The 25,897-nt window shown below is 42.0% G+C and overlaps 2 protein-coding genes across 11 annotated transcripts in view; one reads left to right on the forward strand and one right to left on the reverse strand.

Annotated features, from left to right (window-relative positions):
• On the forward strand, positions 1–13,992 carry LOC117953712 (neurabin-1-like). 9 transcript variants are annotated; one of them, XM_034886965.1, is made up of 20 exons: positions 1–15; positions 232–336; positions 1,666–3,745; positions 4,633–4,765; positions 4,980–5,100; positions 5,337–5,441; positions 7,471–7,558; positions 7,654–7,794; positions 8,017–8,070; positions 8,546–8,646; positions 8,862–8,990; positions 9,576–9,672; positions 9,762–9,831; positions 10,590–10,720; positions 10,813–11,045; positions 11,346–11,408; positions 11,534–11,741; positions 11,931–12,023; positions 12,197–12,385; positions 13,479–13,990. In XM_034886965.1, exons 3-20 carry the CDS (start codon positions 1,766–1,768, stop codon positions 13,719–13,721), a joined length of 4,179 nt encoding a protein of 1,392 aa, XP_034742856.1. In that variant the 5' UTR covers positions 1–15; positions 232–336; positions 1,666–1,765; the 3' UTR covers positions 13,722–13,990. The 9 variants fall into 9 exon arrangements, with proteins under 9 accessions (XP_034742856.1, XP_034742860.1, XP_034742852.1 ...); XM_034886966.1 differs by lacking the exon at positions 1–15 and having other exon boundaries at positions 208–342; positions 1,666–3,017; positions 3,057–3,745; XM_034886969.1 differs by lacking the exons at positions 1–15; positions 11,931–12,023 and having other exon boundaries at positions 207–342; positions 1,666–3,017; positions 3,057–3,745; positions 13,479–13,991.
• A 667-nt stretch (positions 13,993–14,659) lies between these two features.
• LOC117953715 (integrin alpha-6-like) overlaps positions 14,660–25,897 on the reverse strand; it is a 21,369-nt gene continuing 10,131 nt past the window's right edge. The window contains exons 9-26 of one of the 2 annotated variants that reach the window (XM_034886971.1): positions 25,195–25,322; positions 25,023–25,112; positions 24,843–24,904; positions 23,949–24,112; positions 23,069–23,212; positions 21,517–21,632; positions 21,269–21,425; positions 20,331–20,414; positions 20,163–20,242; positions 19,405–19,482; positions 18,905–19,007; positions 17,878–18,048; positions 17,290–17,391; positions 17,060–17,170; positions 16,500–16,598; positions 15,633–15,758; positions 15,437–15,515; positions 14,660–14,931 (exon numbers count right to left, since the gene is read on the reverse strand). In XM_034886971.1, the coding sequence (XP_034742862.1) occupies positions 15,450–15,515; positions 15,633–15,758; positions 16,500–16,598; positions 17,060–17,170; positions 17,290–17,391; positions 17,878–18,048; positions 18,905–19,007; positions 19,405–19,482; positions 20,163–20,242; positions 20,331–20,414; positions 21,269–21,425; positions 21,517–21,632; positions 23,069–23,212; positions 23,949–24,112; positions 24,843–24,904; positions 25,023–25,112; positions 25,195–25,322 (1,881 nt within the window). In that variant the 3' untranslated portion in view covers positions 14,660–14,931; positions 15,437–15,449. The remainder of the gene's footprint in view (positions 14,932–15,436; positions 15,516–15,632; positions 15,759–16,499; positions 16,599–17,059; positions 17,171–17,289; positions 17,392–17,877; positions 18,049–18,904; positions 19,008–19,404; positions 19,483–20,162; positions 20,243–20,330; positions 20,415–21,268; positions 21,426–21,516; positions 21,633–23,068; positions 23,213–23,948; positions 24,113–24,842; positions 24,905–25,022; positions 25,113–25,194; positions 25,323–25,897) is intronic. The other variant, XM_034886970.1, reaches the window with a different exon arrangement.

Below are 25,897 nucleotides of genomic sequence, written 5' to 3' on the forward strand. Positions count from 1 at the left end.
TAGAGACAGACATAGGTACTGCACCGACTCACCCACTGGCATCTCACACACACACACACACACACACACACACACACACACACACACACACACAGACACACACGTAGGTAGGCACAGACACATACATCAGCAGGTGCTGCATCACTGGTCCACTCTGCCTCACACACACACACACATACATACATACATACATAAAGGTAGACAGTGCAAGATCTAACTGAATGCACACAGGTGAATATTCACACAAAGCTTACCTCTGAGCCCAGGAGAACCTCTGCCAGAGTGATATCGGCTTTCACAGCAGATGGCAACGCTGGCAAAGATGCTGGAAGACAGGTAAAGGTAAGTGCACGTAGCAGTAACCTGCATATTACTACAGTAGTGTAAGCTACAACTACAGTAGATCACATACAGTGGATAGATAGATAGATAGATAGATAGATAGATAGAGAGATAGATAGATAGATAGAAAAAGGCAAAGTATGGTGTTACAGCAGCAAAATCAGTCACACAGCACAGAATATAAATATAACTGAAATATAGGATGAGTATTGAGAAGTATGATGCCAAAATGGATACCACTGGCTATTATGGAGAAAATAGTGATCTATTATAATAGAAAGCATCACTGTCATTATATTAGCCTTCCCACTTAGACATGTTATAGATGTGCATTCAACACATGGCCATATTTTAACAGGCTGAAGTGAATAAATGATAGTTCACAGATGTAACAATTCGCCCTGCAAATGTAGGCTAACTTGCCCCAGTGCTGGTACCCGCTGCCCGTCAGTGTTTCGCAGTTACCGGAGTAGTTTACACAGGATTACCGGAGGATAATCCATTTACAGTATTTAGAGACATGAGTCGCCATCTGTCTGTATTTATCGCGGGGAGGGAGCCGTCGGCGCCGGCGGGCTGCACACGAACACTCCGGTAAGACGAAGCTGTCGGTAACAGTGGACAAATGTGCTCCATATCTACCGGTATTATTATTATTACTCAGTTAATATTAGATAATTTCGTTTAGTTCGCGGTTTATTGACACTCAGGGAGACCCATGGTGTCTGAAGAACTACGGTCACGAACTTTAAACTGCGCGCGCACTCTAGCCAGGTCGGTGAGAATTGCTGCATTTAACGACTGTCGGAAACCTCTAACCTCAGCTGATTAATTAACAAAGTTCAGTGGAAAGACAATAAAACGTACACATACTTGCTTCAGATTTGATTTCACGCATAATGCCAACACTTAAAGAGAAAATGGCTTGATCACAGCCTTTGTTAAAATCGCATTTTACTAAGTGGGCCTAGTAGTAGTTAATTTCCCGAGTGTACGCGAACGCAGCGGTTGTCCAGATGACTACTGCTACTCCAAACAGGTTAAATGTAAGTAGCCTAGTTGTGTAACAGAAACGCCCAATCTGTCAACGTTTGTGATTTGGACGGTTCTCCCAGTCGTTTATCTTCCAATTACGCAGTGAGTGTGAGTACTGAGCAGCCTCAAAGTTGATTTTATTTTATTTTAGCATTGATAGCTGAAAGTCTAAGTAAAGCACTTGGTAGTTTGACTGGGCAGTAATTGGCATGAATGACCCTCTGAGTTGTGTCAGTTGAGCTTAGTGAATGTGTTGTACTTTACTTTTTTCTCAAACCACTCTTCCAGGAGACTTGCAGTGGTGATGGTGAATCAATATCTTAAGACCACCTGATACCAATGGAGTTTCTAGGGCCTGCCTTCACCATCCCCTGCTATCACCAATTAGATGCAGTATTACCTCTTAAACCCCACTAATATCCTGCATATTTCTTGCCTTATTGCTACCATTCCCCTGTTCCAGCACGTCTTTAAACACTATCTAGCTGCTTGCCCGGGTGCCTCCATTAGCTGTGAAAAGCTCCTCCAGTTTTTTTTCCCTTCTATGAACCTCCATTCCCAGATGATGCGGACGGATATTAAAGGCCGAAGCGCCTCGCCTCACAGGATAACCTACAAGTCTGACTTCCACGCCATCAAATGTTCATTTGACACTCCGACCGGTCTACAACCAGCGACCACACCTGCTGCTGACCTGCACTCTGCTGTGCACCCAACCAGGCTGCCATCCAGCCTGTCAGATCCAATGATGTCCGACAGCAGCACCAGTGGCATCACAGGCAGCAGAGGAAGGGTCCACAGCACCAGGGGGACCAAGATCCGAGACAACATCTTCCTGCAAATGGACAACCAGCAGCTGAAACCAGATGGAGGTCCGGTGCAAAGTTCTGGCTCCACACCCCTCCAAATGTCACCTTTCCCTGCATCCAGACGTTCAGTCGTCATGTCCTCGTCTGTTCTGAGCCCCACGGGCAACATTTCTCTTACAGAATCTTCCCTGCAGGATAAATCAAGCAGATCAGAGGACATTGACAGAGCTGCTCTGGCTCAGAAGTTCTCTATCACCAGGATGTTGTTTGAGACCAAGGTTATGGAGGTTGGTGGTGGTGGAGAGCAGGTTTTGAAATCTAGGGGAAGCAAGGTGGATGGGAAAGAAGAAGGGGAAGAGGGGATAGTAGGAGCCACCCAGGGGGAAAAAGAGGGGGGTTGCTTTGATAAAGACAAATCCATGAACCTACCCATCATAAATGTTTCCTTGCCGAAGCCTCCTCCACAGGCCTCACTGACAAGGCACCCAACACCTGTCGTATCTGATGGCCCCGCTGAATCATCCTGCAAATCTCCCTCCTATCCTGACAGACAGGGTCAAACTACAGAATCACAAACAGTGGAAGAGAGGACGGCAAGTGAAACTCCTAACCTCTTCTTGACTCCTGAGGAGCCAGTGAGGGCGGAACTAGTTGACGTAAAGAACGGGTCATCAGAAAGTGATGAGAACGAGGAAGAAAAGGAGCGGAAAGAGGATAAAAACTGGCATAAGGATGAGGTGGGAAAGTACATAAAGAGGGTTGTAGGAGAATGTGTGCAGGAGCTAGTGGATGATGTTTTTGAAGAGCCCAGCATGGAAACACCTGGACCTTGTATGGGGGAAAACAGAGTGGAAATGACAGCAAGAAGAGGTGGGCCAGATGTTCCCTCAGAAGACCACCAGAAGGAGTCCGCATCAGCCAGCATGTCATGTCAAAGAGAGACTATGGAAGGCCGGGAAGGTGAAAGAGACAAGTATCAGCTGGTGGATGAAGAGTGGGAGGGTGAAAGGGAGGGGCAGAACACCCAGTTCATTGCACGGGCTGAAGAGTCAACAAAAAAGAGGGACAACAGTAAGAAAAAGATTGTGGAAGAAAGTGCTGGAAGGACAGAGAGCAACATGATGCATGAGGAGAATGATGACAGGGAAGTTGAGCAATTCAGTGTGGGAAAGAGGATAGGTGGAGAAGAAGAAGAATGCAAAAAGAGGCAAGAGAAGGAAAGAACTGAGGGGAAAAGAGGTTCAGCATCCGAGCTGCAAGAGGAGATGAAGAGCAGAGGAGGCAGTGATGGAAAGGATGAAATCAGAGGGGGCAACGAGGACCAGGCAGGGTCTGCACTTATCTCTGGGATTGAGAACGATGCGTTTGTGCATGAGCAGGAATCCCACTCTCACCCAGAGCATCCGAGTCAGGAATGGGAACACTCTTTACATGGAAATCTGCTTTCATTGCAATATGAGGAAATTCCCGGTGTGCCTGAACTGGCCGACCAGGAGGAGGAGGAGGAAGCAGATGAAGTTGCAAAGAGAAAAGTCCGGTTCACATCAGCACCAATCAAGGTAAGAGAAGCCTTGAAAGACAAATGGTACACATGCAGGCTTTGTGCGTTCATTATTCACTTAATTAACAGCTGCAGGGTCACTAAATTCATGCTTTCTACAGAAGCTCTTTATGGTAGATCTGTTACTACCAGCTGGTGTTGGAATCCATATAAGTAAAGTGTTAGCCCAAAGCCAGGTTTCTAATCCATTAGAGGGGGAAGAAAAGGCAAGATCCCACATGCTTTGTTAAGCCAACACTCGGCTCAGAGTTGTCTCAACATATAAAGACACAGAATACATTTCTGTGGGTGTGTGTGGCATAAATCTGTCTCAGTTCAAACAACTATTTGTGTGTGTGTTTGTGTGTGTGTGTTTGTGTGTGTCTCTGCACTTCCTGCTCCTCTCTGACACTCTCACACTCTGACAGACTTGCCAACATAAACAGTGTTGTGTTGTGTCAATAGCAACAGATGGTTGTCTTCACAGTCTACTGTGTGTTGAACACATGTACAAGCTATCAGCATAAAACTATCTTCAGCAGGGCTGCAACTAAAGCTTATTGTCATCGTCTGTTGTTTTCTCGATTAGTTCGGCCTATAAAATGTCAGTAAATGTTGAAAGATGTCGATCAGTGTTTCCCAAAGCCCAAGATGATGTCCTCTACTGTCTTGTTCTGTCACACCTCTCAAATATATTCCGTTTACTGTCATAGAGGAGGGAAGAAACTAGAAAATATTCACATGTAACAAGCTGGAATTTTTTCCATAAAAATGACTCAAACTGAATAATAGTTGACATGTAATCAATTCATCATTGCATCTCTAATTGTCAGTATGGCTGAATTGGACATCATAATTGAGGCCGTCGCAGTGACTTAAACCCTGTATTGAATGCTTGTCTTTCAGGTGTACAGCACTTACTCTAATGCAGAGTACGACAGACACAATGAGGACATTGACCCGGTGTCCGCCTCGGCTGAGTTTGAGCTGGAGAAGAGAGTGGACAGGATGGACGTCTTTCCAGTGGAGATAGAGAAGGGTGTGTAGCGCAGCTTTACCATGTCTAACAGCTTATGTATCGGGCCCAAGCAAGAAAATAAATCATGTGACGGGTCATATGTAGGCATATGGGTAATACAAGGCTGACATATAATAGGTTAAAAAACACAGACTTTTCACCATATTTTCTCCCCTTCCACTCTTATTTCAATAATAGTTGTTAATTTGAGGATATGTTTCTGGTTTCCTTCTAGGAGAAGAGGGCCTGGGCATCAGTATAATAGGAATGGGTGTAGGAGCAGACCAGGGACTGGAAAAACTGGGAATCTTTGTCAAGACAGTCACTGAAGGAGGAGCAACACACAAGGATCTAAGGTCCATTTTAACATCAGTCTCTCCTGTTTACTGGGGATTGGAGTGTGGCTCTGATAAAGTGTGTGTGTGTGTGTGTGTGTGTCTCTGTGTGTCTGTGTCTATCTGTGTCTGTGTCTCTGTCTATCTGTGTCTGTCTGTGTTTGTCTCTGTCTGTCTGTGTCTTTCTCTGTCTGTCTCTGTCTGTGTGTCTGTCTCTGCTTGTCTCTGCCTGTCTCTGTCTGTGTGTCTGTCTCTAGGATTCAGGTGAATGACCAGATAGTGGAGGTTGATGGGGTGAGTTTGGTTGGAGTGTCCCAGCTGTTTGCAGCCACAGTGCTCAAGAACACGTCAGGCCGAGTCAGGTAAGGTTCATGTTCCAGTATCTTCCCACTACTCGTATACGTCGCTGCTACTTTGGGAGAGAGGTGGTCCGTGAGGTCGTTTTCCATTGGTGTGATTCGGAGTCATGGAATTAAATGTATGTTTGGCCCAGTGTTTGAGTCATGAGTTTAAAACCAACAACTGTCCATCTGATCAGTGACACAGTCAGACTTCTAAATATTTGTTACATCACTGGAGTTATTTAAAGATGAAACAGTGGTAGCGAGATAAATATAATTTTTCTCCCCCTAGATGTTGTTTTTTAAAGACTTGTTTTTGTGACAAAATTGACAAGATGAGGATTAAACATAGAGGCTGATGGAGTCTAGACACTGGTGGAGGGGATAAAGGAAGCCTTAAGATCTGGATGGATGGGATGTGGAGCGGAATTCCAATGATGGAGGATCCCTGGGTGCTGGGAATGATGAGAACTGGAGGGCATTTGGGTGGCGGCGGGTCGCAGCAAAGAGTAGAGCAGATTTAAAGTTTGAATGTAACAACGCAAAAGCTCATAGAGATTGGTTGGTTTAACCCTCATGGTGTCCTCAGGTCAAATTGACCCATTTTCCTATTTCAATGTTCTTTTTAATTCCCCAAAATAACATGATTGATTCCACCCAACGCTCTTTGCCAAGTACAAATCTCTACTTTCATTCATTTTGGGGCGTCTTATTCAATTTTATAGCATTCAAAATGAAATTGAAGTGGTTTTGAAATAGTATTGAGTAAAAGTTGACATATTCCAGTCTGTGATTATCCATTAACATCCATTCCTTTAATTTTAGTCTCAATAATTCCTAATATCTGCTTTTCTAACTCAAACGTTAGGTATAATTTCCTATATACGAGATTTATTAGTTAAGTTAATAAGTTAAGTTAATGAGTTAGTGTAACGTAGTGTTGAAAATGCCAAAGTGGCAACCATTGAACAAAGCGTCAAGTGTTAAAAAAGTTTTTTTTTAAATGATAAAAAGCCTCAACAAAAGTGTTGATTTTCAATTTTGACGGGAAGACAAGGGTTAAGTGAAAGAGTAAAACGCGCACAATCATCTGATGACCATACAGCTGATTAGGATGGGAGAGAGGAATGTGAAGTAATGAGCTTTATGTAATATAAACTTGATCGTGGTGCCAACCATTTCCCCATCATATCAGTGTTCAGATTGTCTGCCAGCCTTTCAGATATTAAAAAAGATATCAAATAAGTCTCCATTAGTGGCACGGTTTGCCATTGAACACCTGAGAGTTCAATGGCAGAACTGGACCACATTAACATTTCCTCTTCATGAGCTTTGTCCTCTGAAATAAGAGAGTATTAAAAGTGTTGTGCTTGTAATGATAACCCACTGCAACACAACAGGTCTTATTGTCACAGTAAGAAAAGCACAGATATAAATAAAGTAAATGATGGCTGAATTCCATTAAGTGCTTCAGTTTTCAGCAAAACGTTAATTTAATGCACGGCCAATTTAATACACGCTTCTGCTGATTGGGTAACACCTGTGACACACCCACCACAAGAGAAAACATGCCTTTCAACCCTGATCCACACCCCCTGGGTCACAATGCCCATACTACCGTACTATTGAGTAAACCAGAAAGAGATTTAGCATGTCCCAATACGTAGAATGTCAAATGGGGAGCTAATAATACCAGGATGTCCTACTGCAGCTGGTTGCATTTTGCTGTGTGCAAGCAAGCATGCTTTTCTGGCTATTCTGAACCTCAATCAAAAAGTAGTATATGTAAATTGTATGGATACTGCATGCAACAGTATGTACTTTCCGAGGGCAGCTGCAGTACATACTAAAAGTAAAAAGAGAAAGTATGTGGTTTGATAAACATGTTTTTGAAACCGTAACAAACGGTGCACACGTTTCTAGATTGAACGTGCCCTTGGTGTTGTGTCCTTACTTCCTTGGACCTCGTTAATGTAATGAGCAACACCTGTGCTTCCCCTGGATGGGGTGATTGCGGCCAGCTTTGACTGATCTCTGTGATCGGCTGCAGGTTTTTGATTGGCCGAGAGAAGGCGGGCGTGGAGAGCGAGGTGGCGCGCCTGATCAACGAAAGCCTGGAGATGGACAAAACCTCCAAGGTGTGTTTTCTAAAAGAAGAGAAGCAATTGTGATCGTGTTAACAATTCCATGTTTGTTTGTACTGTACTTTTTTGTGTGTTTTTTATCAATGAAGAGGGGAATAGCAAGCGGGGACGAGGGTAATGACTGCAGCATGCCAGAGAGGTCAGTTGCAGAGGAAGAGGAGGATGAAGAGGAAGGCATTTCTGTTCTTTTTGGTCTGGACAACTACCAGATTAGCCTCAAATACCAGCAGGTACTTGACATTCAACATAGATTTATTGATTGACCTCTATAAACAGTATACACCAAACCTACTGTTGGATATCAGGTAGCTCTAAATTAAACTAGGACATTGCATTAGAAAGAAAACTCTCAAACCACTTAAAGGTGTGTGTGAAACTAGTAAACGTGTGTCTCCCTTTCATAGACATTGTAATATACTCAAATGGGTTTTCTACCCTTTCTGTGTTTATAGCTTCAGTCAAAACTACGGAACCGAACAACCCAACTTCTCCACGCTAGAGAAAAGGTAGGTCGCTCAGCCGCTGAGATTGAGATCTCTTCTCCCTCGCAAACCAATAACTGCGCTCACTTTAATACACTACCTTTGCATCCATGTTTGGAACAGTCTGACCCATTTAACTGAGCACGAGATGGCTCGGTGTGGAGTTACTAGGACACGGGCCGCGTTCCAACACTTCTCCCCGTCAGCCCTGCTTTTTCTGCCTTTGCCTTGAAGTAATCACCGCTGTGACATAATTGGGTTGGCAAAAGCCTTTCTGTGGAAAGTCTGGCTCTCTTCTACCCCATTGTGCTAGATCAGTGGGTGCTTCGTTTGTTGTGTCAAAACTAAGAGGATTGAAGAAGTGTCTAGTTTCTCCAACTCTGAGAAGAGTTTTTGGCACATGTGACATACATTTTTTTTTTTTTCTCCATTGTGAATATGCCCTTTGTCACAGACACTCATAAAAACCCAATCTATTCTTTTCACTGTGTCTGCCAAGTTAAAGGCATGGGAGAAGCAGCAGGCCTGTTGGGAGAGCCAGAGGATGGAGCTGGAGCAAAGGGTGGAAGATGGAGAGGACAAAGCTGACAAACTAGAGAAGTACAACGCTACAGATGCATTCTATGCTCCATTTCTCTACAGCATATATCATTAAAAATGTATTTTGCCATGGTAAAAAGTGGTAGATGACTAATTGCAAGTATAACCAGATCAAGCTATAAGAGTGGGTTGGAGCAAATGGATGATCATATTACAAAACACTGTGACGATAATCATGGTTTAGGTGTTAAAGCCCCCTCCCTTTTATTCATCAGGTACTGGCAAGAGGCCCAGACACTGTGCAGGGTTGTGAGCCAGCGACTGGCTGATGCCCAGAGCCAATCAGAAAGCTTGGAGATCAAATACAACAAAGCTAAGAGACTGGTCAGAGAATACCAGAGCAGGTATTTATCTCATCTTGTTGATTCTCTGACAATGTGGAGTAATGGAGCTCAACAGTGTGGTTCCAGAAGTGAAAATCCCATCTCATAAGGATTTTGTTTAGAAGTCATAATAAACCATCCAAGGTAAAATAACCACGAGCTACAATATTGTGAAACAATGGTTCATGGCCATGTAGAAGTCTGTATGAAGTCGCCACTGTTTTTACAGTGCAACGTTAAGAAGTACTACACTACCCACAATCCTAAGCACAACAGCGACATCTCTGACCATGGAAGTGTTTACCAAACCTGCAAGCTGTTACCACTGAAGCCTGAGCATTAACGTACACTGTCTTCTACTTTTTTTTTTTTTTTTTTTTTCTAAATGTTCTTTTGCGGCAAACCAAATGTTTTAAGACCACAATTCATCTCATAGCTGGGTGGCTTTGTTTTAGGCTCAAAACTCTAAGTATTTTCTGAAACATCAGTGGTGACACTAAATGGAGAAAATCACTTCCAGAACCAAAGTAACTGTTATTCCTAAATGACTAGGAGTGCATTTGGTAAGCTAGTAAAATTGTGCTTTTCAAATGTTTTTTTTTCCAGTGAGGAGGAAAGGGAGAACAGAGAAGCAGAGCTGAGAGGACAAATGGTGGAGAGAGAGAAGCTGCACAAAGAGACGGTTGAAAGACTACAAATCCAGGTGAGAGGACACTTTTCAGTCCTGTATGGATTTCCTTTACTGAGCCTGCCATTTACTCTGTAGTCCTTATTTCCCTCTGCTCACCACAGATGGCACAGCTTGAGGTGAAAGAGCCTGCAACTGAGAGACAGAACCACTCTGTGGACACTTCAGTCACAGGTAAGCAGCTAAAGTGCTCTTACTGTAGTGTATGTGGCCGTGTCTGTTTGACTTTGTTTATCTGCTGGCAAGTGAACTGATCAAAACCATAAATATTTGAAATTGTGTGCATTTTTTTTGTATGGATTCAGATTATTTGTCATAGTTCATTGTGTACTGGATGCATACATAAGGGAACTGTTTTCCTCCAGCCACCTGCAGTACAACAGGAAAAGACATACAAATAAGTAGACTAAAATACATATAAAACACAATATTTTTTTTAATGTAGTAACAGCTGATGGTACAGTCTATAGTATGTTGGAAAAGCAGCAGCACTGAGTGCTTGTGTTATGGTGCCCATAGAGGATTTGCAACACAGAATATGTCAAAAGGCGAGGTGTTTTTTAGTTCTTCAGAACAAGAAGAATTCAAAGCTTTTTATATACTTTTAACCGTTGTGTTGTCTTCATTTTGGGAGGTTTTTTTTTTTTTCACAAGTTTATAATCCATGTTAAAAATCCACTACGGTAAAAAAACATAAGTGGTCATATCCAGAATAACTTATAACAATAACTTATTCTGAATGTCTGTTGCAGAAAATAAGGTAAGGCCATTGATTTTCAGGTAGACAAAATATAACTTGTACCATTTTTCAAAAAATTTGAAAGACTCAATTTGACCCGACTACCATGCAAGGGTTAAACAATAGAATATAATGTGAGAAAATCCAATCAGCTTTTTGACTAAGCATAATTAATTGTTTGTCTCACGTCCAGACTGGCATCTTCCAGTTCCTGACTCGGTACGTCTCGACTCCAGCGCTCACAAAGCCAGAGCTCAGCTGGCCCAGAAGTCCAAACGCCACCCCCCCTCCCGAGACAAACTCCGGGAGAGCTTCAGAAAGCAGGTACTGTTGGAGACACGGCTGGAAAACTCCAACGCCTCATAACTAAATCTGCCGTTGAAACACACACACGTGCTCTGTTTTTATTTCTTTAGGAAGATGAAGTTGAGACACAACAGGAGAGCGAGTCCCTGTCTGCGGCCCCAGTGACACAAAGGAGCAGCAGAAGCGACCTGTCCAGCGCCTCGTCTTTCTCAGCCCTCAGTCCTCAACCTCCCAGCAGCTCCGTCTTCACTCCGCCTCCCATCTACATCACGGACACCGTCACTCCCTCATCACGCAAATCCTCCACATCCAGAAAGTCCAAAAAGAAATTTCCCGACTTCAGGTGCAGGGTCTCTTTCTGTTGTCTTAGAGCTGGGATCGTAAAATCATACATTAATCTAATTTCCTGGGTTTCATAGATTCCCTTTTAGCCGGTGTAGGGTCTCGGTCTCTTTTGTCTAAGATTTGGATCATATTGTCTTGTATATTCTGGTTTGAAAAGCCGTAGATTTTTTTTTTTTTTTTTTTTTTCTTTTTTTTTAGCCATAGCATATCTCTTACTTACCACTTGCATGAGTGTTTTTGCTGGTGGTTTACTTGTTCCTGATGGTTTCTTTAATGATTAGTCTTGTTTCTTTGTCAGTGGCCTTCGCAAGTCTCTCAGCAAAAGGAGAAGCGAGAAACTCAGCAAAAGTTCCATGAGCAGGTGTGACATCACATGTACTGTACAACAATACAAAACTAAGTAAAATGGGTTTCTATCTAGCACTGGATAACCTTTTCATTAAATGACATTTCCGAGGTTTTAACTGCATTAGAACTATTTTCTGCCAGGGGGTCGTGTGGTGACCTGGTGGATGAGCCCGCTGGGGTTTCTCCGTCAGATTCAGTCACCTCCATGCCGTCTTGCCTGCACTTCCCCTGGTTCGCAGAGCGAGGGCGAGAGAAAGACGTGGCCGCTGAGCAAGGCAGGGAGAGACTCCGCTCCGTGTCCAGCAGCAGCTTACCGTACCTGACCACCACCGGTAGACGAGATCAGGTAAGGAAAGAGATGAATTAGGCTTTCTCTGCATGATATCCTCCTCCTCTGTGTGAACTTCCTCTATTTTTAGTCATTTTAAATATGACTCTAGATATCTCATACAACCAGAAATCCTTTCAAAATAAAACGTATGCAACAGATGTGAAGCACAGTGTGTAGGCAGCCGAGGTGTTCTCTTGGTTCTAGAGTATCGGCTCTCCAGTGGACAGCTCCAGCATGGTGGGTCACGTCTCTGTTCTCTCCGGACACTCTCACACTTTCACCTTTTCCTCCACTGAGGTGAGTCTGTTCTGTCCTTCCCTTCCTGCATCCTTTTTATTTCTTTTTTTTTTTTTTTCCTTCCTCCCAAACCTGCCTACTACTATCTTCTATTAATTAGGTTCTCATTTGCCTTCCTTCCTTCCTTCACTTCTCCTCACTCACGCTGCGTATTGTCTCTGGTGTCCTGTCAGACGTTGGACGATGACCCAGTTCCCAGCAACAACAACCACCATTGGCGGAGTGGACCCGTCTCGGAGTGGAACAACCACCAGGTGTGTCTGTGGTTGGCCGCCATGAACATGGACGAGTACGCGTCGGCGTTCGCTGCCAGAGGTGTAGACGGGCCACAGCTGCTCAACATGGACAGCGAGACACTCAAGGTGAGAGACAGGATCCATCAAAGGAGATCCACTGATCACATTAACAATATGAGGAAGATATCCTCATAGCAACTATTTTGACTGAGTGCGATATGATTCCCAATATAGGGGAGGGGGGTTAAATGATTAGTTTTTATTTTTTGGCAAGGACCTGCACCAAACAGTCTTTGGGATATGCTTTATAAGATGGGACATCTCTGCCGGACCAGAAAACTTAATCCAGAATGGTTTGAGTCATTTTTTATTTAGATTAAATTTTGCAACCATATTAACCATTCTGGAAAATTGTATTCTGTTATTCTAGTTCAAATATTCACAGCCTCCTTATAATATAGTAACTGTGCTTGAAAGTTTAAATTAAGATGTCTTTGAATAACCTTTTTTGTGATCAAGTTTTTATATTCGTTTTTAAATAACACTTTTAAAAAAAACTACTCCATCTGCCAGTTACAGTTGGATGCTTTTTATTTTTTTATTTTTCACATTCGCTGTTAACTTTATTTCTCCCGCCATCCCAGGCCATGTTCTTATTTAGATTATATTAGTGTTATGTATTTTCTTCCCATGAAACCAGATGTTTTGACAAATTCCTGTTTGGTTTTATTTAAACTATGAACTAAAACTCTGAATGCTGCTTATCTATCGATTCAATTCAGTAAGTTGGGACATAACCCTTGGTCAATACCGACAGACGCGTTTTGAGACAGATGCCAGTATAATATTTGGAGGAATAAAAATCTGACTTGGATACAATGGCTGAGTCTTTTTTCTACAGATGCAGTGTGTACCGAGCAGGACGTTTCAGTTACACATGCTTGTCAGTGCTCTCTTGTGGACAAAGTGTAATGTCCACACTGTCTCTAAATATCTTGGGCATGTCTGTGCTGCAATGTGTCTTCATCAGTCAACATGGACTATATGGTGGTCCCAGTTAGTCTGAGATCATAGACCGTAGGCCATGTTGATGTTTTGGCAAAGCTCTACTGGTAATCTCCTGATTATTTAATAGAAATCCAGTTTTGTTGGAGAATCATTTCACCGGTGCAGACTCATGTATTTCCATTTACCCCCCCCTCTCTCTTTTCTCTGTCAGGCGCTGGGGGTGTGCAGTCAAAGTGACCGCTCAGCCCTCAAGAGGAAGCTGAAGGAGATGAAGAAAAGAGAGGAAAAAGAACGGAGAGGAGAGAAGAGGCCCAAAGAGGAAAAGGAGAAAGCGAAGAACACCGTTTTGGAGGGTGAAGACCAAGAGAAAGTGAGGGTGATGATGATGATGATGCAGTCTGTAAAAGATGCCAGACTCAGTGGCAAAACCATAAGAACTGAGTCTCTCATATGAAAGAAGAGAGGCAATGTCTCAGATCCACCACCAGCATGAGGGCGTGTTTGCAGCCTTAACACGCACAAAAATACACTTGAAACAACGTCTATGTAGTTAATAGAAACGGATAGATCTACTGCACCCATCCTCATGTTCCCATCTTAAAGCCTAGCTTTAGTTTACAGAAGAAACCCGGTTATAATTGCTAGGTCTTTGGAGCAGAGTCAAGCACCGAAGTTCCCCCTCACAGCAAATGGTCCTTTCTGTATTTATGTACATGTTGAGTGTGACAAGCTCCTGTTTCAGTGAAGATTTTATCTGTTTTTAAATCACGAGTCTTAAATGATCCTTTAGATTGATTTTAATTAACTATGTGCTGATTTAAGCACTCTGTTTGCCGTCAGTGCTTTTTTAAATGTATTAATAAATAATGCTTTAAACTTGCTCTTCTCCAAAACATTTATTTGGCCACAAATACTCACACACAGGGCATATGGATATGACATCACTTAAAAAAATGTATTCTAGGAACTATTTGTTCGCTCTTGCATTCCTTTTTTACAGCCAGAGAATAAAAATGTGAATTCTGCAGAGGTGTAGCAGTAGTTATGTTGTTTTCATCCACAATGTGCAAATTGAAGCACCTGAGCTAAGGCAGATGCATAGTAGTAATGATTAAAAACAATTACGTTAAATTGGGGAAAATACAAAGGTTGCCTGTGTATGCATTGCATGACTCTTTGGCCTGTAGGGCACGTAACAAAGTTCTCCTCACGAAGAATAAATACAAATGATTCTGAACCCTTTCAAAGTCTGTACAAAAAAAAAACTCATGCCCCCCCCGCCCCCCCAGTCAACACTGAACATAGATGTATTTTTTTTTTAAATCTGGACATTTGTGCAGGACCAACTCCCACACTGCAACTCTCCTTCCAGTGATTCATACAGATTTTGTATTTTAAATGACTTTCTTTGTTTCTTGATATTTACAGTCCATGCTGTGCAAAGAAAAAGCGGGAGAAATCAGAAATTGGGAGTTCATCAGTAAGCAACAGGAAGTCTGTTAAGAATAATGTTCTTTGTCGTGCCAGGTGGTCATCCAGGGCTTCTTTTCCAGGTTTTGCCATTTCCCATTCCCGGGGTTATTTGCTCTCTCCTCCCGTTTTATCCAAACGGCGTTGTAACTGGGAACCCTTTCTTCATATTTGGCACGCTTAAAAAAGCCACACTGCAGAGAAGGAGGAAACTAAATCAGTATTTTATGTGGAAAAAGGGGAACTTTAAAGGCATTCAGAGAGCAAAGGAGGAAGATGAGGCATTTAATGTCGTCACAATGATTAACAGACAAGAGCCAAGATGCAGTGAATCCATTAGGTGTAGATAGGAAACATGTTTGCCCCTAAAATGAAGACAAATAAACCTTCCCACCAAGTAGCTGCATGTGCAAAAGAAAAAGTGGAAATAGAAGAAGAGAGAAAATCAAAGAGATGCAGATCCATTGCTTATCAGCCACCACCTCACCTGGCCATGCAGGTAGACCGTAACCATCACACATCATCATGTGTGAAAATCTATTAGGCACAAACAATCAGTCAGCTTTCTTAACAGCATCCATGTCACAGTGAGAGGATTACCCACTGCCTGCCTGATACCAGGAAGCAGCACTTTTGTAGCAAAAAGGATCGAGAAAGGGAGAAAGTTTCACTCATTCATGGCAGGCCGGGTAATTTTACCCTCTTTTTTTTTCTATGAATTTGCCAGTTTCTCTTTTTCTGACAGGTCCCCTTTATTCTTTTTCCCGAAGACTCCACACTGAGGAGAGGAAAAGGGTTAGAAAATATGTTGTTATGGATACCTACAGTTCTGTAAATGACGCTCTAGGTTTGAGGATACATTAAAATGTGTGGTATGGTGTTTCCTCGGTCCTACCTTCCACAGAAGGAAAGCCAACAGGGCCAACAGCAGCAGCCCAAACAGGATGGACAGCACGATGATCCACCATGGCACGCCTCCGTACTGGGCCTCACGCCTCTCTGGGAACACGGTCAGTCTCACCTGGGGGAACACAACCCAGTGGCAGAACATCAGTAATGACATCTCTGGATCACTTAACGTCTTCTTAGTTTCTCTATATCACAAACTCAGGTTTTTGAGATTGAGATTTGAGATGACAGTGCATATGAATAAACATTTATGTAAATATACAAGATTATAGCTAATGGGTAATTAACTTCTTCAGTCCCTATTGAAGGTAAATGTAAAAAAAAAGTTCCAACACAATAAATTAATAAAACAATAAGTGTAATAGAGTACAATAAATAGCCAAATAATGAATGTTGCTCACAACAAATCAAGATTTGGGGGACCAACTGAATTAGGTGTAAAATGCTAGGAATAAGAGTGCTAGTGTTATTGCACATCGCCATATTGCAAAATATAATAACATGCTGATATAGATTCCACAATTCCCCATTGCACACACAGACGTGTGTGTTCATGCAATACACTGACATGCGCGTGTAAGGCCTGTTTTATGACATTTTATGCAATAAATTATCACTCCCCCTTTTTTTAAGAGGATTTCTAGGCCTTTATTCATAGAGGACAGCTGAAGACATGAAATGGGAGAGAGAGGAGGAGTGACACGCAGCCAAGGGACCCAGGTTGGAATTGAACCTGCGGCCACTGCATCAAGGAGTAAACCTCTATATATGGTTGTCTGCTCTACCAGGTGAGCTCCCCAGGCGTCCATCATTTGGGTCTACATTGTATTTATTATTTTCAGTGTTTAATTACCTGTGTGTCAGCGTTTTCCAGCACTATGTTTGTTGCTTTGCTGTTGACACGCAGAGACGCCTTCACTATCACCTCCACGTGATGGTGCTTGGAATAGTCCTGGATGAAATAAACGTGAGAAGATCAAGTTTAATTGCAGAAAACAAAAAAATACAAATTAATTTGCTACAATAACGTATCCTCGTTTACAAAATGTTCATAGTGTACTGTGTAAATACAATATATGAATTGAAGTCAACGTGTTAATGATGATTATGAAGTGATGGCTACGTTTGGATGTCTGGTGAAAACATGATGTGATCATTACATATAAATGTAATTCTTTACGTAAAAGGTAATTCATAATAAGTTAATAACTCAATTCATGTTACTCAGTTCCTTGCGTGTGTGTGCGTGTGTGTGTGTGTGTGTGTGTGTGTGTTTAGATGTAAGTCCCGAACCCCAATTACTGTTTCTGGTTAACATTGCAAATCATATTGACCAATGTTTGAATAATTTAAATTGTATATATTTGAATTGACTGGAAGTCTAGAGTAAAAACAAAGAATTTTCCTTGTTACCTCTATGAAGGTGCTGTTAAAGAGGCGAGAGCTGAGAGTGATGACTGCATTACTGTCCAGGCCCCGCAGGGGGCACTTTATAGTCACACATCTGGCCCCGCTGTCACAGGACTGGCAACAGAGAAGGGAGCAGCAGAGTTAACAACGAGATCCTCTTACTGCTGGTTGCATATGTTCACACAAGTTAGTCATATAAAACAAAAGAATAGAACTTGGTTGTGTTGTGTTACCAGAGTTTCAGATTTCTTCTGGTCCAGTAAACGTGACAAAGTCCCCTGGTCAAGTCCCTGGGTCTTTTCTGCTGCTCTTCTCCTCCTGGTGTTGCTTATTTCCTTAAAGCAGAGAAGATTAAAATGGGTACATTCAAATATTACCAGAATTTAAACAAATTAAAAAATAAACACCAAGTGAAAAAGTATCTGTGCAGGCTGAGTGACCGCCACATTCCTAATGGGTTGTGTTCCGGTACTGTGACCAAGTCCTCAAGGAAGTCTCAAGTCATTTGGTCCAACTTTCAAGAATGTCTTGAGTAGTTTTTTGGTCAAGTCAAGTTAAAACGAGTCAAATCCCAAATTAGGTCACTTTTCTTCTTTTTTACACCAAAGACAAAGCACTCTTACCTGTAATATCCAGTCTTTATAAAGAGAAAAGACAAGGTATTTGTAGCCCATCAAATGAAATGAAATATATATATATATGGTTCAAAGAGTATGACAATGAATTCAAACTGTATTATAATAACAAAAATATATATAAAAAGTCAAGTTGCATCAAAACTGTGACTCAGTTTCAAGTCCAGCACTCTGGTGTTCACTGACCTTGTTAAGAGGGTTGATCACGCCTTGAGGAGAACACGCCTCCTGGACCAGCCCGGTGGAGCTGATCTTCATCAGGTAGAGCAGCCACTTCCCATCCGCTGTCTCCTTTGGCCATTCGATGTCGAGCGTGGCGGTGCCAAAGTCTTTCAAACTCTTTCCCAGATTGATTATCTGGAAATCCAGACATGATCAGTGTCCTACCTTCAGATTATATAATTTAAGATATTTCCCAATCCAGGGGCTGCACCCATCGGAGGCCACAGCCTTCCAAGTCTACCCCGGCCGCATCCTTCAAAGCCCACAAAGGCCCAACCAAGATCACAGTCTAGTTAGTTTTGCATTGCCAGACCCTCTTCCCCAGGTCTGCGGAGGAGGGTCTGGCTAGTCCACAGTACTGTTGCAAAATAGCCTCTGGAAGGAACATTTAGTGGAATGTATGTACGTTCAAAGGTTGTTTTAGTCGTGCAACAGAAAACTCTGATTGGACAGATAGTCTAGCTAGCTGTCTGGATTTACCCTTCAGAGATCTTAGGACCAGGTAACCATAGTCCTCAGATTGGACAGATAGTCTAGCTAGCTGTCTGGATTTACCCTGCAGAGATCTTAGGACCAGGTAACCATAGTCCTCAGATTGGACAGATAGTCTAGCTAGCTGTCTGGATTTACCCTGCCGAGTTCTGAGGACCAGGTAACCATAGTCCTCAGAAATCCACTGTCGTTTAAAATTCCAACACAAAGAAAGCGGAAGGTGACGGAATGTGAATTTAATGATGAAATTGGAGACGAAAATTGTGAAAGAAATCTTGGTTGTTGCCGAAATGAATGCTGGGAATCCTGGGGCTGCGAAGGCTACAACAGTTGGCTCCTGTGAATTCTGTAAAAGGAGGCCCCATTTGAAGGATCCTGAACTGGGACATAGCACTAGTCTAACTTATCTAAAGAATATGTAGAATGCTGGAGTAATAAGCATGTCAGTGAGATAGAGGAGATTCAAGTAAATGACTTCTGGTAGTTGTTCTGTACTCACTCTAAACTGGTGTGTGACGGCACTGCCGATGTCGCTCTCAGTCTTCATGGCCGTGTCACCTTTGACCACACCTGTGAAGTAGACCTGAGACGGCTGGGCTTGTCTGGAAAAACAGAGAAGCGCAGTTATTAGCATGAATCTGTGCATAGTTCTGTGTTTTGGGATATAAGCATCAGCGACACAAGCAGACTGAACAAACTGATCAGGGTGGCTGGCTCCGTGATTGGCTGCAAACAGGACACGTCTGAAGCTGGGTAACCCCGACCATGGATAACCCCGACCCCCCCACCCCACACTGGTCCAACAGAGGAGCAGCTTCTCTAGGAGGCTCAGACAGCTTTAATGTCACACATACCATTACAGGAAATCATTCCTACCACAGGCAACAAAACTCTTTAACACGTTATCACTGGGTGCTAAGACTCCATCAGCTGTGTGTGTGTGTGTGTGTGTGTGTGTGTGTGTGTGTGTGTGTGTGTGTGTGTGTGTGAGATTCTTACCCTGATAGAGACAGCTGCAACACGATAGCCACCGTTGCTCTTGCTTTAACAGAGGCCAAATCCTCCTGGGAGCTCGTCCTGTCGGATCACAGGTCACACACAGGTGTCAGAAAGTCCTCTAATGGGACTACAAATGTTTCAATTATTAATAATTCATAATTAAGATGAGTGCGTTTTGTTTATTATAAGGTTCCCTATGACCAGCTCGTCTTCATGGGGTCCAAAACAACAATAAATCAGACAATATTAGAACATTTCATGACACACACAGGAGAGGAAAAGAAACAGAACCCACTCTAACAGGTATACTGTAAAACCCACAAAAAATGATTCCCCCCCCAAAAGATACATTACACTATATTACACAACATGACACATGGGTTTACATCTAGGTAGCTCACAAACAAACAGAAGAATTTTTATTACAACAAAAGAAAATGAGATATGAAACCTTAAGAGGAAAAATGTAAGTGAAGGTGAGATTTAAGTTTTCTCTTAAAAGTTGCCATTCCTTTGATAAAATGTATGTTACTTGGGAGATTATTCCATGGATTAATAACTCTGTACACAACATGTTTGTTTCAGGAAATTGGATTTTGGCTCCTTGCGTGAAATAGGTGTAGATATCTAAGATGTGATTTATAGTATCAAAACTAAATGATAATATGAGTTTAAAGTGTATTACCTCTGCTGTATTTGAAGTATTCTCTATCCATATAATGTATTACTTAATCCAATTGCAAGCTTAGATTACTCACGTGTTCAGCTGCAGATCAATCTCCAGTTCAGTGGAGTTGGGAGAGATGCGCGACGTGCCCAGTATGATGTAGAAGGTCACCTGCATGCACAAACACATTATATCAGAATGAACATCACCATTTGTGCAAAGGAGGCAGCACTAGGTCCAAAAGGGGATTTCCTCTCACCTCAGCGTCCCGTTTGAAGGGGTTCCCGAGCTCACAGTCCGCCTGAGAGCCGTCTTTGTTTGCTGCACATGTTACCGGCCTCTCCTGAAATCATGGACCAGTTCTAATTAGAACCACAAACCGAAACGTGCGTTTATGTTCCAATGTATGTGCGGTGGTGGAAGAAGTATTCAGATCCTTTACTGAAGTAAAAGTAATGCCACAATGTAAAAATACTTGGTTACAAGTAAAAAATGTGTGGGAATGAAAATGTTACTTGGGTAAAAGTATTTTAGCATATGTAGGATAATGTACTACTAAAAGTATGGAAAACGGAAGTACTGGAAACAATAAATTAAGTGTTTAATCATCTAATCATTTCAGCTTGACTTGTGGGCCGTTATATTAATGGGTAGTTTCATTTAAAATAAAACATCATATTTTATGTGTTTTGTATGCAAAACCCTTAACTTGTAAAGTAAAAAAGTCAACCACTACTTCCTGCATTCTGGTGTATTTTATGCAACTATTTATCGTGCGAATGTTTTTATTTACTGTATGTACAGGGCTTTATTATTCCCCTTAATATTCAAAACATTGCATGTGTTCCGTAATATTATTTTTGTTTTTTAGGAATCATGTATACATCAAAACAATAAATCTGTTAGAGAATGAGATCTTGTTAAAGCCAGAGACTGCAGAGTTTAAATCTGCATAATAGACAAAATAATCCCATTTTTATTTTCACCTGTTGTATTCTTTAACACCAAAAATGTAGCAAAAATAGACACAGTTCTGTTTTTTCCATAAATGTTTTGAGCCTCCTGATTGGTTATTTCTTCCTTTTTCGGGGAGTGGGTTGTCTTTCATATTTCTAAAGGGGGACAAATCTACCTCTGTATCCATGTCTGTGTGTGTATGTATGTGTGTGATTGTGTGAGAAAGGGAGATAGACTTACACCAGTTAGACTGCGGTAAGTAGAGTAGGTGAGGGAGTGGGGGAAGGTGGCCTTCACTGAGGCTTCGTGCGCATCATCTCCGTTAAGATTGGACACCTTGACCTCCAGGACGATCTCCTTCTGGTCGCTGAGCGAGATCACCGGCAGGCCGTTCTTCCTTTAGTCACACACAAGTTATGAGCCCGTATGCCACAGAAGTACTACACGTGTGTGTGTGTGTGTGTGTGCGCGCGTGTGTGTCACCTTACACTTCTAACGGAGTGAGCGTGTCCTCGTCCGTGTTCCTGTGGCCGTAGCGATATGTCACCCGCAATTTGCTTTGACAAACATTGTCGCTGCCGCATCCTTCCTTCAGGAAATTCACCTACAACCACAGTCACGCAAAAAAGATTACAGGGGAACATCAAACCTACTGCACGTCATATCTTTCTTTTTCTTTTTCTTTAAATTCTTTATTTTTGAAACATTGGGAACAATACAATAGTCAAATGTACATCACAGTTCCAGTCTACAATCTAGACCAAAGTTCTCCATTCCCAACGTGTTTGTAAGTGTAATAACAACACATTAGAACACAAAAACAAGGGTTGCATTACTATAAGACATATCTCTAATACATATAGAAACAAAAGGACAATATTTTGTCAATAAATGGTACATAAATTACAGTAGAGTAAATCAGCCCTTAGTAACTACTATCTTGACAACATTCAGGACAACAAGTCTGTGTTACCTAGGTAAAATTTGTAAATTTGAAGGATACTTTTGTGTTAAAAATATTTTCGATATCTTTATGTATCTCTAATCAATATTGTTTTATTATTAGACAATCCCAGAATTTATGCCAATGGTTGGCATCACTGTCTCCAGCACTTAGTCTCGCACGTCATATCTTCCACATTAGACCAGACTTTTTAATGAAGAGAATTCTTTGGTTTATTGCTACAGAATGTTGTTTTTGTTATTTAGATATTATCTTTCACCTGATGCACGGGCAACATTCCCAGAATTAGGGCTGTGAAATATCATGATACTCTTGACCAAAGAATGTCAATATTTCGACAATATTTTATGGTTGACTATTGGTGCTTTAACAAAATGTTTTTACAAAATGAGATTTTTGATTAATAATCACCAGAAAGGATTTATTGACTTAGTGGAGTAAAGGTAAATAATATAACAGCTAGAACAGTCTGGTGAGTTATGCAGCCTGTAAAACCAGATAAAGAACCCTTACCATATTACAATATTACTACATCCAATATCTAAGACTAGTCTCATATTGCAATATCAATATAATATCAATATCCTGCCCAGGATGCCCAGGATGCCCACTCTTAAATTAAAACCTTAAACTCTACTGATCGGGGGGGGGGGGGGGGGGGGGGGGGGGGGGGGTGACACAGAGTGCATTCTCAAATAACAAAAAGGGGCAGTGCACATTACTTATTATTATTATTATTATTATATTAATATTATTATTATGTACATTTACTTACTTTATTTTAACTTATCTCTCACACGTTCTATTGATTTGATTTAATATGATTTTGTAATATACCGCAGTTTTTTAAATCATACTTTTATTTATTTACAAACTTATTTATGTAATTATTTTTCGCCATGGTTGCCATAATTGTTATTGTTTTGTATGTTTCTCATTTCTTGTATAGATGGCATCCCTTTGGTAAAATTAAGAAAAAAAAGTATGAGGACAGAAAGAGTCTCACTGAGGTTTGAATTAAAAAAACTAAAAAATATAAATATACATTAAAAAGAATATCTTTTGTGCATACGAACCTCCGATCGAGTTATGGGGGGCTCCTTGGCGTCCAGGACCGGGGCCAGTGGAGGAGCTGAGCTCTGTCTGCGTTTACGGTTGCTGTTCAAGATGTTCACGGACACGTCGACGGGGATCCCCCGCAGCTTGTCACGAATATTTTCCTACGGAACGACACAATATATTCACGATCCATAATGAGGGCTGTCAACAACTATTCTACATTCAAATAGTAAAAAGAAACATTTGAATGTGAAAATGTATGTAGAATATTATAACAGTAATAAAGGGGACTCCAGAGGCTGTGGGACTCATACGTGGTCCTGGGCCGCAGCTTCCAGTCTGATATGTCTTTTCCACCAAGGCTAACCAGGTGCTGTTGCTGGTTCTGGTGCTTTTGCCAGTTTGGTGCTGGTTCTACTCGCCAGTTCTCTAAGAACCAGCTGGATGTTCCCCAGCCTGAGAGCCAGCCGACCGTTGGTTTCCTCCCCAGACCACGGTGGTTCTGGTTTCCCACCCATGTCCAAAGCTAACATTAACAGCTCTCTATGGTTAACAGCTAACCGGGGTTTTAAAAATGGCGGCCAGAAGTTTTTGTTTTCGAATGTCATGATAACCCCCCCCCCCGGCACCTGACGTAACCGGTTCTTATCTCTAGACCAGCACTGGTTGGTGCTGAGTTGGAACCCGTGTTCTTTGCCCAGAGCCAGGTTTATTTGTGTGGAAAAGCAAAGAACCGGTTCGATATTTGGCCCTGACTCCGAACCAGCACCAGAACTGTCCTTGGTGGAAAAGACATATGACTGAGCTGAATCTGTTCCCGAGATTATGTACATAATGCACGGACATAGATATTCAAGTTTTAGGACAAATATTCGAATGACCGGAGAGAGTCACTACCTGTATGACAAGCTGACGCTTAATGCACTTTTTCTGTCCTTTACTGTCCAGGGGGACTGTTCCGCTGGACTTGTAGGAACCCTCCGTGGGCTGGGAGATGGTCACCCTGGGGATGAGACCATTCTTCCTCTGGACAGCGTCTGCCTCGATGGAGTATGACACCACTAGATGGGACGGACACAGGGAAGTGAGAGAGAGGAGGAGAAAGAACGAAACTCTATAGAGACGACATGTTGCTTTAAAGAGCCCCTATTGTACTTCTTTTTCAGCATCATATTTGTACTATTGGGGTCTACTGGAATAGGTATACATGGTTTGATGTTCAAAAAACATTAAGTTGCTCATACTGCCCATTGTTACAGGGCCTCTGTCTGAAACACTTTGTCTGAGCCCTTAGCCCGCCTTCTCGCAGCCAAGTCTGCTCTGATTGGTCAGCTGGCCCACTCTGTTGTGGTAGATCACTAAATTCAAACTAGCCACTGGTGGTAGGCTAAGACCCCCTGGGACACGAACTAAGCGGTAGGCTCTCTCTTGTATACCTCAGACTATCACACAGCACAACAAGCACTTTAAATGTGCATTTTTATTTTATTGTATTTATGTATAGTATTGTACTGTATTGTATTTATTCTATCGTATTTATGCTCTAGTTGTCATGGGTATTACAGCAGGTATGAGCACTGTAATTTCCATTTTTATAGATGAAATAAACTTGACTTGACTTGGGCGGGCCGTGCCAATGCCAGCCCAGTTGGCATTCTCAATGAAATCCCTAGTGATGTCACTAATCGAGGAATTTCAAATGTTTCAAAAGTTGTTGTTTTTAACTTTACACATCTATTACATACACAAAACACTAAATAACAAAGAGACGGCAAAGATGGCTCAGCTTACTCAGTCTGGGAGCATAACTCGTGGGGTTGGCAGTGAGGGTGAAGCATACGTCAACGTCCAAACTGGGAACACAATGCAGTTTATTCACGGTCAGACACAGGACTGGCAAAGTGTTTAACAGGTTGTTGTTGTTTTTCTCATAAATTTAATAAAGGTCCAGTGACAAAAAAACAAACTTACCAGAATTTGGTTCCACAGTTCTTTTGGGTGAGGTCGATTACCTCCGGGGAGAACTTGATTTCCTTCTTGATGTTAACAACTGGACGGGCTCTAGGGAGGACAGAACTCACGTGAGCAACTAAATAAGCACAATCTGAGACGTACAGTGAAGAGGAATGTGCCGGTAACTCACTTGTAAATGAAGACGGCGTCAGAGAGGGATCCCACAGCCAGGTCAGGGTAGGAGTTCTTATCCAAGTCCATGTTTCCTGCCAAAGAATAGCCAAACAGCTTCACTCCTAAAGGCTTGCCGGACAGAACCTGAGGCAAGACAAACACACATGTCGAGAGGCTTAGTCCTTGACGCAGCGGCTGCGGGTTCAACTCCGACCTGCGGTGCTTTACTGCATGTCATTCCCACTCTTTCTCCCCTCAAGTCTGAGCTGTCTTGTCAGAAATAACGCCATAAAATGAACGCCCAAGAGGATTGTGATAGGTTTTAAGAGATGCAAAAAGAAAATGTTTTGCAGAATGTGTGTGTGGTTGTGGAGATAGAGCTAGCTAAGACTGGCTACAACCTAACAAACGTAGTAATCTATATGATGGACAATATCCGCACATTTCACCTAAACTAGATTTTTAGACCGGTCACACGGATTTAAGACCTTTTTTCCCGAACACACAAAATCAGAAATTTATCATGGCCGATAAAAAAAATGTCATTCATCAGGATCATTTATAATGACAAATAAATGATTCTGATACATGAATATTAGAAAAATAAAATAAAAAACAACGGTCAACCATGTTATGAGTGTTGGTGTTGCATAGTCTGTCCACCAGAGGACGCTCTACAACGTCCCTGTTAGTGGTGGCGTTGCATAGTCTGTCCACCA

This window comes from Etheostoma cragini, chromosome 12 (assembly GCF_013103735.1).
Source record: "Etheostoma cragini isolate CJK2018 chromosome 12, CSU_Ecrag_1.0, whole genome shotgun sequence".
Classification (NCBI taxonomy): Eukaryota; Metazoa; Chordata; class Actinopteri; order Perciformes; family Percidae; genus Etheostoma; species Etheostoma cragini.

Excerpts from the sequence above, each read along its gene's own strand:
- LOC117953712 (XM_034886965.1), top strand. The coding sequence starts at position 1,766 with ATGCAGTATTACCTCTTAAACCCCACTAATATCCTGCATATTTCTTGC. Across the intron at positions 7,559-7,653 it reads AGATGGACAAAACCTCCAAG|AGGGGAATAGCAAGCGGGGA; the intron begins GTGTGTTTTCTA and ends TTATCAATGAAG. Across the intron at positions 11,742-11,930 it reads CCACCGGTAGACGAGATCAG|AGTATCGGCTCTCCAGTGGA; the intron begins GTAAGGAAAGAG and ends TCTTGGTTCTAG.